Source organism: Myotis yumanensis, unplaced genomic scaffold, assembly GCF_028538775.1.
Source record: "Myotis yumanensis isolate MYYU_CA2020_CCGP unplaced genomic scaffold, mMyoYum1.0.hap1 SCAF_2, whole genome shotgun sequence".
In the NCBI taxonomy this organism is placed as follows: Eukaryota; Metazoa; Chordata; class Mammalia; order Chiroptera; family Vespertilionidae; genus Myotis; species Myotis yumanensis.
The window spans coordinates 926,376-941,696 of NW_027223753.1; the positions used below are offsets into that span (position 1 = coordinate 926,376).

General features: G+C 62.6%; 1 protein-coding gene across 1 annotated transcript in view; it reads right to left on the reverse strand.

Moving 5' to 3' along the window:
* The window catches only part of MORN1 (MORN repeat containing 1), a 28,759-nt gene that overhangs the window by 12,735 nt on the left and 703 nt on the right, over positions 1-15,321 (reverse strand). Inside the window, exons 2-10 of the mRNA XM_070403884.1 lie at positions 13,973-14,044; positions 13,105-13,203; positions 12,548-12,658; positions 11,023-11,113; positions 10,350-10,437; positions 9,518-9,614; positions 8,030-8,140; positions 2,060-2,183; positions 1,475-1,644 (exon numbers count right to left, since the gene is read on the reverse strand). Coding sequence (XP_070259985.1) covers positions 1,475-1,644; positions 2,060-2,183; positions 8,030-8,140; positions 9,518-9,614; positions 10,350-10,437; positions 11,023-11,113; positions 12,548-12,658; positions 13,105-13,203; positions 13,973-14,044 — 963 coding nt within the window. The remainder of the gene's footprint in view (positions 1-1,474; positions 1,645-2,059; positions 2,184-8,029; positions 8,141-9,517; positions 9,615-10,349; positions 10,438-11,022; positions 11,114-12,547; positions 12,659-13,104; positions 13,204-13,972; positions 14,045-15,321) is intronic.

Sequence of the window (15,321 nt, forward strand, 5' to 3'; positions counted from 1 at the left end):
TCGCCCGTTTCTGGCCCGTCCCTCTGGGGGCCGACCCTGGACAGGACACCAGGGCGCAGGTTTCCGAGCGAACTCGGATCCGGAGGCTGCTCTGCCGTAATTAACTAGACAATTAGTGTTAAACGTGCCGTCGCCCCACGAGGCCATGAAACGTCCACAGGTTCCCTGACACAGCGTCAGCTTTATCGGCCGGATCGGCTCAGCGGCAAAGGGCACCTTCATTTCCTGTCACCTTACGGCTGCGGGCGCTCATCAGATCCCATCGGAGGGAGGGAGGCGCAGAACCATTTGTTCAACAAAAGAAAAGGAGAAACTGCTCAGACCAGCTGGAGACATTTCCTGGGAGGGTTTTGTGGGGAAAACAAACAAAAAAAGCCCGGCCCGCGTGGCTCAGTGGTGAGCGTCGACCTAGGAACCAGGAGGTCAGGACACAGCCCGGTTGTGGGCGCCGTCCCCAGTGTGGGGTGCAGGAGGCAGCCGGTCCATGATGCTCTCTCATCATGGATGTCCCTCTCTCTCTGTCTCTCTCCCTCTCCCTTCCTCTCTGACATCAATGAAAATATATTTAAAAAGCAGCAGCAGACGAGAAGCAATCTGAGTTCTGCTCCCGCTGCAGCGTTTTAGGTTCCCAGATCCAATATTCGGGGATTGTGGGAACCGCGGGGCCCAGCCAGCCCGGCCAGGTGTGTCCCCCCATCGCCCCGGCAACGGCCAGCCCGGGCATCGGGGTTCAATGGGCCCACGTGACGGGGTCTCGGCAGACAGCCCACTGGCAGCAAGGAGCATACGGCGGCCCCGTTACAGCTGTGGGTGGGAACTACACAAGGTTAAGGGACTAAATGCAAAGCCGTTTTGAATGGAAATCAGGGCACTTTGTTCCCAGAACCTGGGTCTGGAACGAGACCCCGGGCGGCGGAGAAGACGTACCTGGCGACCGTCCAGCCGTCTCACAAAAACAGAGGCGTGTCCCCTCGGTCCCCAAGCGCGTCCCCTCGGCCAGACAGCACCACTGGCAGAGCCAGGCCTGGCAGGGTGCTGGCACCCCAGGGCAGCCCCAGGGGCGGGCAGGGCCAGCACCAGGCAGCACGCCCATCCCATGCCTCAGGCCCAGTGTTAGACGGACATCCTCGGGGGAAGGTGGGCCTGGGGCGGGCTGCCCTCAGGCCTCCGCCAGGCCCGTCCCCTCCCGACAGTCAGCCCAGGTGCACCCACTGCAGGTCCTGCACCCGCGATGCCCCATCTGCCGGACGGCGCTGCAGCCTGGGACGGCCCACCCCGCACCAGGGGCATCGGGCCTGCAGGCTAAGGGCCTTGGCACCCAGGGCGGGCAGCCCCAGCCTGGCGTCTCACCCACGGCACGGCCACTGGGCACTGTCTCCCTGGACATCCTGCCCCCCAGCCCCACTGTGCCAGGTTCGGGGGCACCTGTGTCCCCCCCCGCGCTGCCCACCACGAGCCGCATTGGCGCACTCACCGGGCAGGCCGCCGGGGGGGTCTCCCTGGTCACATGAGGCGTCCGGGCTCCGTGCCACCTCCGGGTCTCCCGTGGGGAGCGACACGTTGGCCGCTCTGGGCTCCAGGCCCGACAGTGGGGGACCCGACAGCGGGGGGCCCGACAGCGGGTAGGGGATGCACTGGAACCCACTGCGAAGAGGAGGCAGGCTGGGCTCCACACAGCGCCAGCTGGGGGGACACCTGGCCGTGGGAACACGGGGGCCCAGGGGCACCCCAGGGAGGAGAAAGGGCCTGGCTGCCCTCCGAGAGCAGGTGGTGGAGGGGGCGGGGGGGAGTGGGGTCTCGCTCTGGGGCCACTTGAGACCCCGCAGCAGCGCAGCCCCACCTCCCGCCCGCCGGTGCCCACCGCCCCGCCCCCCGTGCTCACCGCCTGTCCGACCGCCTTTGCCTCCCCGCCCTCGACTGAGTGTGTCTGCTGGTCGCTGCGTGTCCCCGGGGCTGGGCGGGAGCAGTTGGGGGCCCGGGCAGCACTTCCGGTCATTCCCCCCGAGGCTGAGAGGGACCCCCTGCCCTGCGTGGTGCTGCCCACGTCACCCTCACTCACAACGGGGTCTGGATGGGCGCCTCCCGCCGGCCGGCGTCCACAGTGAAGAAGCTGACCTCCGAGTAGGCGGGCAGCTGCACATAGCGGACGCCCGCGGCGATCCTCAGGAGCCGGCCGTCCTCGCCTGTGGGGGGGGGAGCGCTGTGCCCAGGAGCGGGGGACCAGTCGGGGCCTGGGCTCCTCCCTGGGGGCTCGGGCAGTGGGCGCCAGGGAGGGGCGTTCATACGCAGCCACGGCCATGGCCACAGCCAAGGCCCACCAGAGCTCCCCGCTCACCTCCCGTCTCGCTCCGCCCGGCCCTCGGCTCAGCCGTCCACACGGTCCCTGACCGAGCCCGGTCCAGGCCCCTGGCCCCTGACCGTGCCTCTGGCTCTAGCCCGGGCCTCTGGGAGGACGTGTCCCTGCTGGCCACGCACGGTGGGAGCAGACACGTCGAGGCCTGCCTCCCTCGTGGCTGGGTCACCCAGGGAACACTGCCCCTCACGACCCGTCTCCCACCCTGACCCAGGGCCTGGCCCGCCCCACCTGCCCACACCCCCGAGGCACCCACACAGGCCGGCCCCGTGGACTCGGGCTCAGGGTCGGGGGGAGCAGGAGAGTCGATGGCCACCACTGACCACCGCCAAGCGGGGGGCCTGACGCCCAGCCTCCCGCGATGCCAAGATCTGGCAGAGACGCCGCCGGCCAACACGGGGAGGACTCTGACTTGGAAAGACCCGGAGCCGAGTGGCGGGGAAACCGAGGGTGGTTTGACCGCCTTCCGCCTCGGGTCACAACGGAGTCACCATCCCGCTCGCCCTGCCCCTGCGGGCAGCCAGGAAGGCGGGTGCAGGTCAGTGAGACGGGGTTCCGGGGTCCCGGGCGCCAGGCAAGGACATGGTCCCTAAACACTGGGGCAAACTGTGTGGCCCACGTGGCCCGGTCGCTGTCTCGGGGGACGTGGGCGCCGAGAGGGCCCCTGGGCAGGGAACTCCCTCTGGGAAGGACACAGTGAAAGCGAAAGTGAATTCCGACATTTCCCGGGAGAGGAAAGCTGGAAGGATTCATCGCCAGGAAACCCGTGCACGGTGACGTGAGGTCCTCCCGGCAGGAGGCAAGGGCGCCGGCTGGGAACCGGGAGGAATGAGCAGAACCAGAAAGGGAACCGGTGGCTGAAGAGAGGGAGTCCTCTTCCTGCTTGTGAGACTCTGAAGGTAAATGAATCGCAGCAAAGCCTCAGGAAGTGTGTGGACGCGTGAGTGTAACTGTGATCGTGTAAAGATGGGGGTAGGGAGAGAGCAGGGAACGGCGTGGTTCCCATACACGAAGGGTGTGGTGTTGCCCGGAAGTGGACTGAAACGTTAAAGATGTGCATCGCCAGCCTCAAGCCCCTAAAATAAGAAAACAGAGCGACAAATACTAAGCCAACAATGGAGGAGATAAAATGGGTCAAAAAAAAACAATATCCAAGAAAACAGGAATAAGGTGTAAAGGAGGGAAAGACAGCTGAGGAAATGGAAAATGAATAGTGAAATGGTAAGTCCCCATCTGTTACATCAAAATTATATTAAATACGAACGGTATAAACACACCAGTTAAAAGGCAGAGATGGTCCGATGGGATACAAAAGCAGGACCCAACTGCACGCTGCCTACAGAGACCGCACTTTAAACGTAAAGACCCAAACAGGTCCCAGCTCAAGGGCAGAGACGGTAACACCAGTCAGGGGAAAGCCCCGACGTTAACATCATGGGGAGTGGACGGCAGAGCGAAGGCCACCACGGGGGTGAAAGGAAGGTGATGTCACAATGATAAGGGGTCGATTCATTAAATGGCACAAAACCCCAAACGTTTGTGCTCCTGTTAACAGAGCCTCAAAATAATGAAGCAAAAGTTGACAGAAATGAAAGCAGAAATAGACACATCCACAATTATAATCAGAGATTTCAATACACCACTCTCCATCATGGGTAGAACAGGCAGATGGAAAGTCAGCAAGGATGTGGCAAACTTGAGCAATAAAATCAACAAAATACGCCGGGTTGACTTTTATATAATACCAGAGGCCCGGTGCATGAAAATTTGTGCACTGGGGGGGGGGGGGGGGGGGCGGGGTCCTGGCCTGCCCCCTCTCACAGTCTGGGAGCCCTCAGGGGATGTCCTTCTGATGGCTCCCAGTGGGGAGCGGGCCTAAGCCGCAGTCTGGCCTCCCTCTGCGGGAGGCGACCTTCTGATCAGGGGAAGGCACCGCCCCCATCACGCCTCTGCTGCTGCCACTGCCGGCTGTGAGGCTGCCTGAGCCTCGGCCCTCACAGCCACTGCAGCTTGCCTGAGCCTCGGGCCGGCCCTGGGCAGCGGTAGCTGCCATCCGCTCCCCTGATGCACCTCCTGGTCAAGTCCCCACCGGGGACGCAGCGTTAAGTCCTTGCCCACCCACGTGCGCCTGCTGTGCACGCAGCCCCCTGATGATCACTCGTTGCGGCGTGAGGGCGTCACGGTGTGAGGATGTGACGACCACATAGGCTTTTATTAGTATAGATTCCAAACAAAAGAGCAGAATCCACACTCTTCTCAATGTGCTCACGAAACATGTCCCAAAACTGACCATATTCTGGGCCATAAAACAAGTCTTGATAAAGTGAAAAGGATTCAGGATATACAAAATACGACCCTCACCACATGGAGGGAAATTAGAAATTATTAACAGAAAGCTCTCTGGAAAATCTCCAAGTATTTGGAAATGAAACAAGACCCTTCTAACTTACTCATGGTTCAATGAGAAATCAGGAAATATCTTGAATTGAATGAAAATGGAAGCATGACATATGAAATCTGTAGGATGCAGCTAAAGTGGTGCCCAGAGGGAAATTCATAGCAATAAACTCTTATACTAGAAAAGGTCTGAAATAACCTTAGTTCCCACCTTAAGAACTAGAGAAAGGACATTAAATTAAACCCAAAGTAAGGAGAAGCAAGGAATAAGACCAAAATAGGAACTAATAAAATAGACAACAGAAAGCAAAGGGTTGGTTGGTTATCAATGAAATTGATAACCTCCAGCCCGAGGAGTCAGGAAGAGAAGAAAAAAGACACACTGATCCACAGTGGGAACCAGCGGCGCCATCACTGCATTCAGGGGAGAAGGGGCACGAACGGGCTTAGGCGAGAAGGCTGGCAACGTCGACGAAACGGACAGCTGCTCAAGAAGAAAGATGGCCGAAGGGGCCGTGTGTTGCGGGTTACGTTCGATGCCACCCACGCCCTCAGGATGGCGCCTGTGGACACCACGTGTGGCCGGGTGGAGCCAGCCCTCAGGCCCTGTCGGTGGCACCGGAGACCAGGGCTGCCTCTCGGGAAAACACTCCGGCAGTTTCTTGAAAGTTCAAGCACAGATGTGCCGTGCGCTCCAGCGATCCTGGTACATCATCGAAAACACGCGCTCACACGAAAGCTGGGCAGGAGCCCTCACAGCGCGAACACGCCAGCCGTCCCTGGGCGGGCGACAGGCGTGGTGTGGGGACGCCACGGAAGACCACTGGGCAGGAGAGGAAGGAGGCCCACACGCGTGGCAACGCGGCGACCCCGGAAGCGCGGTGTGAGTGGACACAGCTGAGCCGAGACGCACCCCACAGGTCACACAGGAAATGCCCAGAGGAGGCAAATCCACAGAGCGGGTGGGGTGGGGTGGGGGGCTCGGGCTGCGTGGGGCTGAGGGTGTGGACAGGGTGGAGGGGCCTTTCTGGGTGAAGGGAAGGGTCTGGGTCGGCACTGTGGTGTGGCGACGGTTGTCTGACTGCAAATTTACTAAAATTTACTAAAAATCGTGGCGTTGCTGATGCAGATGGATTTGATGGTATGTAAATGATGCCACAATAAAGTTGTTAAATAAGCCAATTGTGACTAAATACGTTTGGTGCCTGCTACACCTCGAGGCGTCCTGATGAACGCCTGTGGAGCTCGGCCGGTGTGGCTCAGTGGCTGAGCATCGACCAACAAACCAGGAGATCAGGGTTCGATTCCCAGTCAGTGCACACGCCCGGGTGTGGGCTCGATCCCCAGTGTGGGGCGTGCAGGAGGCAGCTGATCGATGTTTCTCTCTCTCTCCCTTCCTCCCTGAAATCAGTCTATATATATAAAAGCCTAAGCAACCAGCCGACCTTTCGACCGTCCGACCGGTAGCTATGATGCACACTGACCACCAGGGGGCAGATGCTCAACGCAGGAGCTGCCGAGCTGCGGTGACTTGGCAGCTGTGGTTCTCGGGTGACGCACCCGGAACCAGAGAGGAGGGAGCCCGATTCTGGGGTGCATCACCCGAGAACCGCCATCTCACACTCCGGGACCCCTCGGGGGATGTCGGAGAGCCAGTTTCGGCCCAATCCCCGCAGGCCAGGCCGAGGGACCCCACCTGCCGGAGGGACCCCGCTCACTCTGCAGACGCCCTTGGAGCCGCGGTGCCACCCCAGGGGAGAGACTGTGGGAGGTTGGCTCCAGGGCGTGTCTGGCCCATCTCGCCCAGTCCCACCCCACCAGCCACCTTCTAATTAATTTCCTTTCAATGTGCACAAATCCGTGCACCAGGCCTCTAGTAAGAATATGTTTTAAAAAAAGCTTGTTGAGCTAAGGCAAGTGTGACATCAGGAATCCTGTGAGGTTATTAACGAGTCCTGCCCCGCCCCCCACCCCCGCGGTGTCTCAGGTGGCCGGGGGTGGGGAGGGCCTCTGTGTGAAGTTGGCCTGTCCCTCCCCGGCCTCACCACGGGGCTGACCATCCTGGGAAGAGCAGCAGGCCGGGGGGAGGTGGCCTGATTCCCTCCCAGGCCGAGGCCTTCCTCCCCTCCTGGCCGGACCGGGCTACGCAGCCGCACCCGGTGCTGCACCGTCACCGTCCCCTCCCTCTGTGAGCGTGTGACCACTGCACACGGGCATGCACAGCACACATGCTCACACGAGCTCACACGAGCTCACACACATGCTCACACGAGCTCACACACACTCACACGAGCTCACACACATGCTCACATGAGCTCACACACATGCTCACACGAGCTCACACACACTCACACGAGCTCACACACATGCACACACATGCTCACACACATGCTCACACGAGCTCACACACATGCTCACACATGCTCACACACATGCTCACACGAGCTCACACACATGCACACATGAGCTCACACACATGTTCACACGAGCTCACACACATGCTCACACGAGCTCACACACACTCACACGAGCTCACACACATGCTCACACGAGCTCACACACACTCACACACTCACACAAGCTCACACACATGCACACACGAGCTCACACACGAGCTCACACACATGCTCACACGAGCTCACACACACTCACACGAGCTCACACACATGCTCACACGAGCTCACACACATGCACACACGAGCTCACACATGAGCTCACACACATGCTCACACGAGCCCATACACATGCACACACGAGCTCACACACACTCACACGAGCTCACACACATGCACACACGAGCTCATACACACTCACACGAGCTCACACAATGCACACACGAGCTCACACGCGAGCTCACACACATGCTCACACGACCTCACACACATGCTCACATGAGCTCACACACATACGCACACGAGCCCACACACATGGTCACACACGAGCTCACACACATGCACACATGAGCTCACACATGCTCACACGGGCTCACACACATGCACACACGAGCTCACACAATGCTCACACACAATCTCACACACATGCACACACGATCTCACACACGAGCTCACACACATGCACACATGAGCTCACACATGCTCACACGAGCCCACACATGCACACACGATCTCACACAATGCTCACACACAAGCTCACACACATGCACACACGATCTCACACACGAGCTCACACACATGCACACATGAGCTCACGCATGCTCACACGAGCTCACGCACATGCATGCACACATACACACATGCGTACACGCGGCTTCTTGCTTACTGGTGGCCACCGCCCCGTTGTCCTGCAGCAGCTGCACGTGCACCGTGAAGGAGGCGCCCCGGGCGACGTCCATCACCTCCGGGCCCAGAATCACAGTCTTCGCGGCTCGCCCTGGGAGAGAGCAGAGGCACATCCTGGGTGCCGGTGCCACCTGCCCGCGGTGCCCGAGGCGAGAGCCCCAGGTGTGGGGCCGCCCCCCGCAGGCCCTCTCCCCTAAGGGGTGCGAGCCCCTGTTGGCACCCGGAGGGGCTCCGCCTGCCGGCCACACGCAGATGCAGAGGCTGAAGCCCCTGACTGGCTGCCTGGGGGGCGGAGGGGGGTGGTGGGCGAGGTGTCCCTAAGGCGGCGTCGCTGAGACTTTGGTGTTTGTGTGTTTGTGTGTTTTCTCGGCCGTGAGTCTTTGAAGCAGCTCGTTCAGAACCACCGGCTTCTACCAAATGGGCCGCAGGGTGTCGCCAAGTGCTGGGGGGGAGCGGGCCGCAGGGTCTGGGCACACAGGCTGGACCGGCCCCACGTCCCCCTCCTGCCTGGACCCCTGCGTCTGAGGGCGGCTTGGTGGGCGGGTCCCCTGCACGAGGACCCTCTGGGGTCTGCCCCCCAAGAGTGACGGCCTTGCGCACAGCTTGACGGGGCGCTGGGCTTCGGGCCGGGACTGGGCGGAGCGGGGCTGGGAGCTCATGGAGGCGCCGGGAGGATGGAGGGCAGGGCCCGGGGCAGAAGGCCTTCCGGGTGCGCCCAGCAGGGCAACTAACCCAGAGCCCACTTGGCCAGGGAGTCGGGGAGCCACCAGCCCGGGACCCCGTCAGGGGAGGTGAGGCTGCGTCACACCCAGGGGTTCGGACAGGACCCCGAATTTGGGGGCGGGGACCCGGGATTCCTTCCCGAGGTGACCTGACTAAGGAGCCTGAGGGGCCCCCACAGGGCCAGGCTCCGCTGGGAGGCTCCATTGAGGGGGGTCGCCTGAGCTTGGCCCCCAGACTTGCACCCCAGGGTCCGCCCTCCCCCCAGGCCCCAGCCGAGGAGCCTGCCCGGCTCAGCGGTGCCCACGTGGCTGGTTCAGCGTTATTGGTGCCCCCGTGGCCTCTCCCCGCCAGGAGCCAGGGCCCCCGAGGGGTGGGGGTCACCCTCGTCCTGTTGGGGCCACTTTAATGCTCAGGGGGCAGCACGGGGAGGAGGCAGCCCCCCCAGAGGAGGCCCCTGCAGGCCACTGGCCACCTGTGCTCATGTCACGTGCGGAGCTCAGGTGGGACCGGACGGAGGCAGTGGGTGCAGATGCTCAGGGCCCGTGGGTGGGGGACCCCGGGATCGGGTGCAAAGCCTGACGGGCCTCGCAGGTCACGAGCCCTGGGAGCCACGTGGAGTGTGTTCTAGGGGGGTTCTAGCTCCCACTTCATCCGGGCCCCCAGCACCTCCCAGTGACTGGCCAGGGCCCCCTGAGAAAACGCAGCCAGACCCGGTGAGACCAGGAGGGGGGCAGGGGACACCTACCCACCGGGTGGCCGTTGATCCACATCCCCCTGTAGAGGAGCCCGGAGCAGTGGGCCATGCTGCCCAGGCCGCTGCGGACGTCGCTGTGCCACTGTCCCTGCGGGAGCAGCCGGTGAGAGGGCAGCCGCTGTCAGGGGGGTGCGCCCCTCGGGCGGCCACAGAGGACGCGTGTTCCCGTGAAGTCGGACCCTTCGCGCTGCGGGCAAGACCGTCCCCGGGGCCTGTGCGACCACAGGCTCCACGACCCCCCTCACACGTGCTCCTCTCTCCCGCGAGGGCCTGCGGGACCCGGGGCTGCAGCCTGAGCCGCGCCCCACGACTCAGCAGACACCCCTCCTCACTCCCGACAAGGGTGCAGCCCGGGGTCCGGGGTCAGCAGGCCACGTCCCGCCCTGGCGACAACTTGGAGCTGCGGCGTGGGCAGGGCTGGGCTGCCCCCTGGTGGCGAGTGGACGAACAGCGGGCACCCCGTGAGCCGGGCGTTTGCAGGAGCCTGTCCCACCTCCCGGCCTCTGGGCTGAGCCAGTTTGCAGGGGAGAGGGGAGAGGGGAGGGGAGAGGGGAGAGGGGCGCAGGCCTGGCGCGAGGAGCAGACGGCCCCCCTGCCCTGCAGCGCCACCTGGAACTTCTCATTCAAACGCTTCCCGGGTGCCGGGCCCAGAGGAGCAGAACCCGCACCTCAGCGCCCGGGAGAGTGGAGGGTCGTGGGTTCAGGAGCCGGACGGGACGAAGGGCCGTGAGCTCCCCGAGCCTCGGTTTGGTGGCCAGTGAAGTGGGGACAGTGCCCCCCCCCCCCCCCCCCCCCGTGAGCTGCGCCCCGAGGAGACCTGTACCTCGTAGGTGGAGCCGTCCGCGCAGCGCAGCACGCCGTGGCCCTGCCGCTGGTCCCGCACCCAGTTGCCTTCGTACTCGTCACCGTTCCTGCGGGACCCAGAGGCCGGGCTCAGGCTGGGACAGGGGGCGCCTGACTCAGGCCAGCTCCTCCGACTGAGCGACCGGCCGGGCGCACCACGGGCACCGCGGCAGAAATAGGCCGACAGATGGCCCGGTGCCCGGGCAGGAGGCTGGGCGCTCGGCAGGTGCGGTGACAGCCCTGGTCCTGAGAGCACATGGCCACCCCCCAGGTGTGCGGGACTCGGCCCCCCAGGTGTGGGACTCGGCCCCCCAGGTGTGGGACTCAGCCCCCCAGGTGTAGGACCCCCCCAGTGTGGGACTCAGCCCCCCAGGGTGCGGGGCTCGGAGAGGACACAACAGGGAAGAAAAGGGGGAGGTGAACCCACAAATCCCAGCGGCAGGATTTCGGATGAGAAACTGGCCCAGGAGCTTAGGAGGCCGATGTCCAGCCGGCGGCCGAGGGAGACAGGCCTCTGTGGGCCGCACGCCCCTCCCGCCCCCGAGGGTTCCACGGGGCTCAGAGCCCCTGAACCACGCGCACGGCCAGCCAGTGACCGAGGGGAGCGCAGACCCCACACTCCGAGGGCCCCTGGCCTCGGGCCCGGTACTCACGGGAAGGCCATGTGCCCGAGGCCGTGTCGCTTGTTGTTGTGAAAGGATCCCCAGTACACGCGCCCGTCCTGCTCCACCAGACGCCCGTGTCCTGGGGAGGAGCAGAGCCAGCTGCAGGCGACCGCCGGGCGGGAAGGCGGTGACTTCAGGACAAGGCGGGGCCACAGGGCTCAGCACGGGACCCAGGAGCCGCCGTCCAGGGGCTGGGGGTGACCTGGGGCGGCGCCAGCAGCCGCCAGTACAAGTGGCTCTGGGTGCAGCTCTCCGAGGCCCTGAGGGCGGGCACAGGGAGGCCGGCGCACCTGCTGTGTGTGTGGGGGGGGAGGGGGGCAATGCTATGTGCCCCGGACCTGTTTGTGGGGCGTGTGTGTGTGTGAGTGTGTGTGTGTGTGTGTGTGTGTACCGGAACCTGCGTGTGACTGGCGAGGCCTGAGTGGCCCATTCTAGGGGCCTCTGTCTAGACCCGGGTTTTCCGGTTTGGACGTCGGCGGTGCGAGGCCATTCCTACTGCTTTCATTCATTTATTAAAAATTTATTTTTGTTGATTTCAGAGAGGAAGGGAGAGGGAGGGAGAGAGAGAAACATCAATGATGGGAGAGTCATGGGTCGGCTGGCCCCCTCCTGGGGATCGAGCCTGCAACCCGGGCTCGTGTCCTGACTGGAACCGAACCGTGACCTCCTGGTTCATAGGCCGACGCTCAGCCCCTGAGCCCCGCCGGCCGGGCCCTCCTACTTCTAACACAGCAACACTCAGAGGAAGTTCCTGCTCGCCTCGGGGCGGCTGGGCCTCCGGGCCGTGCCCACCGCCCCCCTGCCGGCCTGGGGCAGGCGAGGAGGCCGTGCCCGCGCTGAGGCCTCCGCGGTGCTTGCGCTTCTGGGCCCGGAGCCCCGAGGCTGCAGCGAGGCCAGAAGACCTGGCAGGCTGAGCCCAGGCCGACCTCTGACCCGGGATTGCAAGCAAGTCATAAAAGGGGCGTTGTTTCCAGACTCTAGGTTTTGTATTTTGTGTGAATCCTCACCTGAGAGTATTTTCCCATTGGTTTTTAGAGAGAGTGGGGGCGGGGGGGGGGGGAGACAGAGAGAGAAGCATTGATGCGGGAGACACGTGGGCTGGTTACCTCCCACACACGCCCCGACCAGGGCCTGGGATTGAGCCTGCCACCCAGGTATGTGCCCGTGACCGGAATTAAACCCGGGACCCTTCAGTCCTCAGGCCAATGCTCTATCCACTGAGCCAAACTGGCCAGGGCTGTGCCACTAGGTTTTGGGGGGCTTGTCACATAGTGGTGGTTGGCATCACAGGCACAGCCCCCCACACACTGTGCCAGCCACGGCTCCGGGGGCAGGAGTGCACCCTCACCTCCTTCCCACCCCACAGTCACGCGGGGGCTGGGGCTCTGGACCTGAAGGGACACCAGCCCCTGTCAGGTGCAGGGCCCTGAGCCCCCCCCCGCCCGCCACGGAGTCCGAGTGCCGGGCAGGGGGCGGGGCTCGGCCACCATTCCCGGGCCCCGGGGGCGCAGACCTTCTCTCACGCCGTGGCACAGCTCCCCTTCGTAGCGGCCCCCCGCCTTGTACTCCATGACGCCGTGGCCTTGGGGCTCTCCAAAGACAAACTGACCAGAATAGGTGTTCCCTGGGGGGACGAGGAGGGGGCGCAAGGTCAGGGTCGGCGCCGGTTCCGAGTCGCCCGCCGTCCCCTGAGCGATGGCCGGTTCAGGGCGGACCCTGGTTTACGAGGGGACACAGGACCAGGCGGATCCGGACCTGCCCTCTTGGTTCCTGCAAAGCCCACCCCGGGGCCCTCGGTGGGCAGCGGTGTCCCAGATCCGAGGGCTGAGCCTTCTCCCGCTGGGAACCGACCACCACGCTTGCCCATGAGGGTCTGGGGGTTTGAAGGTCGGGAGGCAGCCCCTGGCCTCGCTGTGGGCAGCACCCTAGCACCCCACCCCCGGCTGGCACGGGCTGTGACCCCTCAGGGGAACCAGGGCCCCCAGTTTACAGCCGGAAGTGCCTTCGCACCCAGAAGGGAGATGGTTTGGGAGCAGGGAGTCAGCAGGTCGCCAGGGTCTCGGAGCTGACCTGTGGCGGCCCAGTGGCGGCGGCCTTGGCCCACGATCTCCCCGTCTGCAAACTCGCCCTCGTAGTAACTTCCGTCCTTAAACAGCAGCTTCCCGCGACCTGGAGAAGGAGATGGTGCCGTCACGCCTCGCAGCGGCCGGAGTGCCCGCTGGTGCCCGCAAGCTGCCGGGCTGTTTCTCAGAGAGGAGCGGGAGGGGGAGTCCGAGACCCGAGTGAACGTGAGAAATCTCTGGCAGAAGCGCTACAATCCGTAAAGGCCAAAAGGCGGGGCCCACAGGAAAAAGAGCTCATATGAGAGAACGCCACAGGCCTGGCCAGCTCTGCTCGTGGTCAGAGCGTCAGCCCTCGGACCCAGGGTCTCGGTCGGCCCGATTTCCAGTCAAAGGCACAACCTCGGTTGTGGGTCGGGGTGCGTGTGGGAGGCAAACAGCTGCTGTGTCTCTCACATCAATGTTTCCTCTCTCTCTCTCTCTCTCTCCGATCCTCAGCAGAACCCCAGGCAGACATGAAACTGGGCGGAGCTGGGGACCCGCTGGGAGACCTCCAGGTGACCTTCACAGACTCGCTCCAAGGCGGCTGAGCCTTTCTACGAAAGGAGATAAGCTCTTTCTCGTCAGAAATGAACCACGAAGGCAGCTGCGGTTTCCTGCCTGCGAGGAGGTGGCAGGCCAGGGGTCCCCTCTGACCCCGGTGCCACGGCCCAGGGCAGCTTGCCCAGTGAGCCCCAGTGCCTTTCCTGGGCGACAGTGACAGTGTGGGGGCCCAGTCCCACCAGCACCTGGTGCCACCCGCCTCCCCAGCGCCCGGAGGAAAGGGGCTGTCGGCTGCAGGGTGGCCGCTGCGGGGAGAGGCCACGGACGCTTCTTACCGTGGGTCTTCCCGCCTTTCCACTCCCCTTCGTATCGGAAGAAGGAATTGGGGTAGGTGTAGACACCGTAGCCTGGATATCGAGAAGGACGCACGGGTGAGCATGTGGCACAGGCAGCCTGGCTGACGTCCAGCAACCCTCCAGGTGGGGTGGTCTGGGGGCCTCTGTGCGCTTCCCCACCTGTGACCTCCCGACACGGCTGCCCGAGGCTTCAGTCTGGGGGTCAGGACTTGTCCTGTGTACTGTCCACCCCGCCCCCACTCCTTCGTTTGCTTAAGCATCGAACGTGATGAGCGCCTACTCAGTGCAGACAGGCAGGCCGGGTGGGAGGGCCTTGAGGGAGGGGAGAGGGGACTTCCGAGCTCAGTCTAATTAGCCAGAGGAAGGCGAGGGCAGGGCGGGGGATGCTGTAATGTACCCCTCGAATCACAGAAGGACGCCTCAAGAAGTCGAATTAAAGAGTCACATTTATTGCAATCCGGGACTATGAGGGGCCAGTCCCCAAATCTCATAGTCACAAGATGTTCGCAGCTCCAGGGTTATATAGGCAAAAAATCACAAAGGTATTGATTACATCTCAAAGTTTGAAATGAGGAACCTGGTTTGCAAAAAAAGCAGTTTACAGAAGCAGAAGCAGCGTGTTAATTACAGTTTTGGGTCTCGGGGTGACTGCATTGACAGAAACACATTATCTAGAGGCTTCGGGTCTGGAGTGAGGAACCTGGTCAGACTTAAGCCTGTGATCTAAATCACAGTTTTTGGGTCTCTGGAACACTGAGTCAACAGGGACACGTTAACTGGAGCCCTCTGACCTTGGGATGACTGTGCTGTCCTTCCCAGGTGAAGGGAAATGTGCTTTCTAAGACCAGTATGGCCACGACAGATGGGATATTCACATAATCCGATTAGGGTATTTAATCGAATGGGATGATTTATACAATTCAGAAAATCAAAATAACTTTTCTATTGTTAAACAAAGCAAATAAGTACAGAAGCCAAACAGCAGGGTTAGAGTTAAACTACAGTTTCTACCTGAGATGATTGCTACCATACGTCAGGAAGCTGGCCCCTCCGGTGGCCTCCAGTCCCATCAGGACAAAGCCCTCACTCCGGCCGCGCCGCTGCTGAGCGCACCAGCCCCCACTCCCACTCCCACCCCCACCAGCCCCCTGGTTTGCGGGGCACAACTTGGGGGGAGCGGTTCTAGAGGAGTGTGGCGTCATCAGACTCCTGCATCTGCCGAAAACGAGGTCGGGTTCTACCGGAAGAGAGCGGAGCGGACTCGGAGTTCACTCCAGTCCCTTTTCCGTAACTCTAAGGACAGCTCCCGTCAAACCTCGGAACCGCGC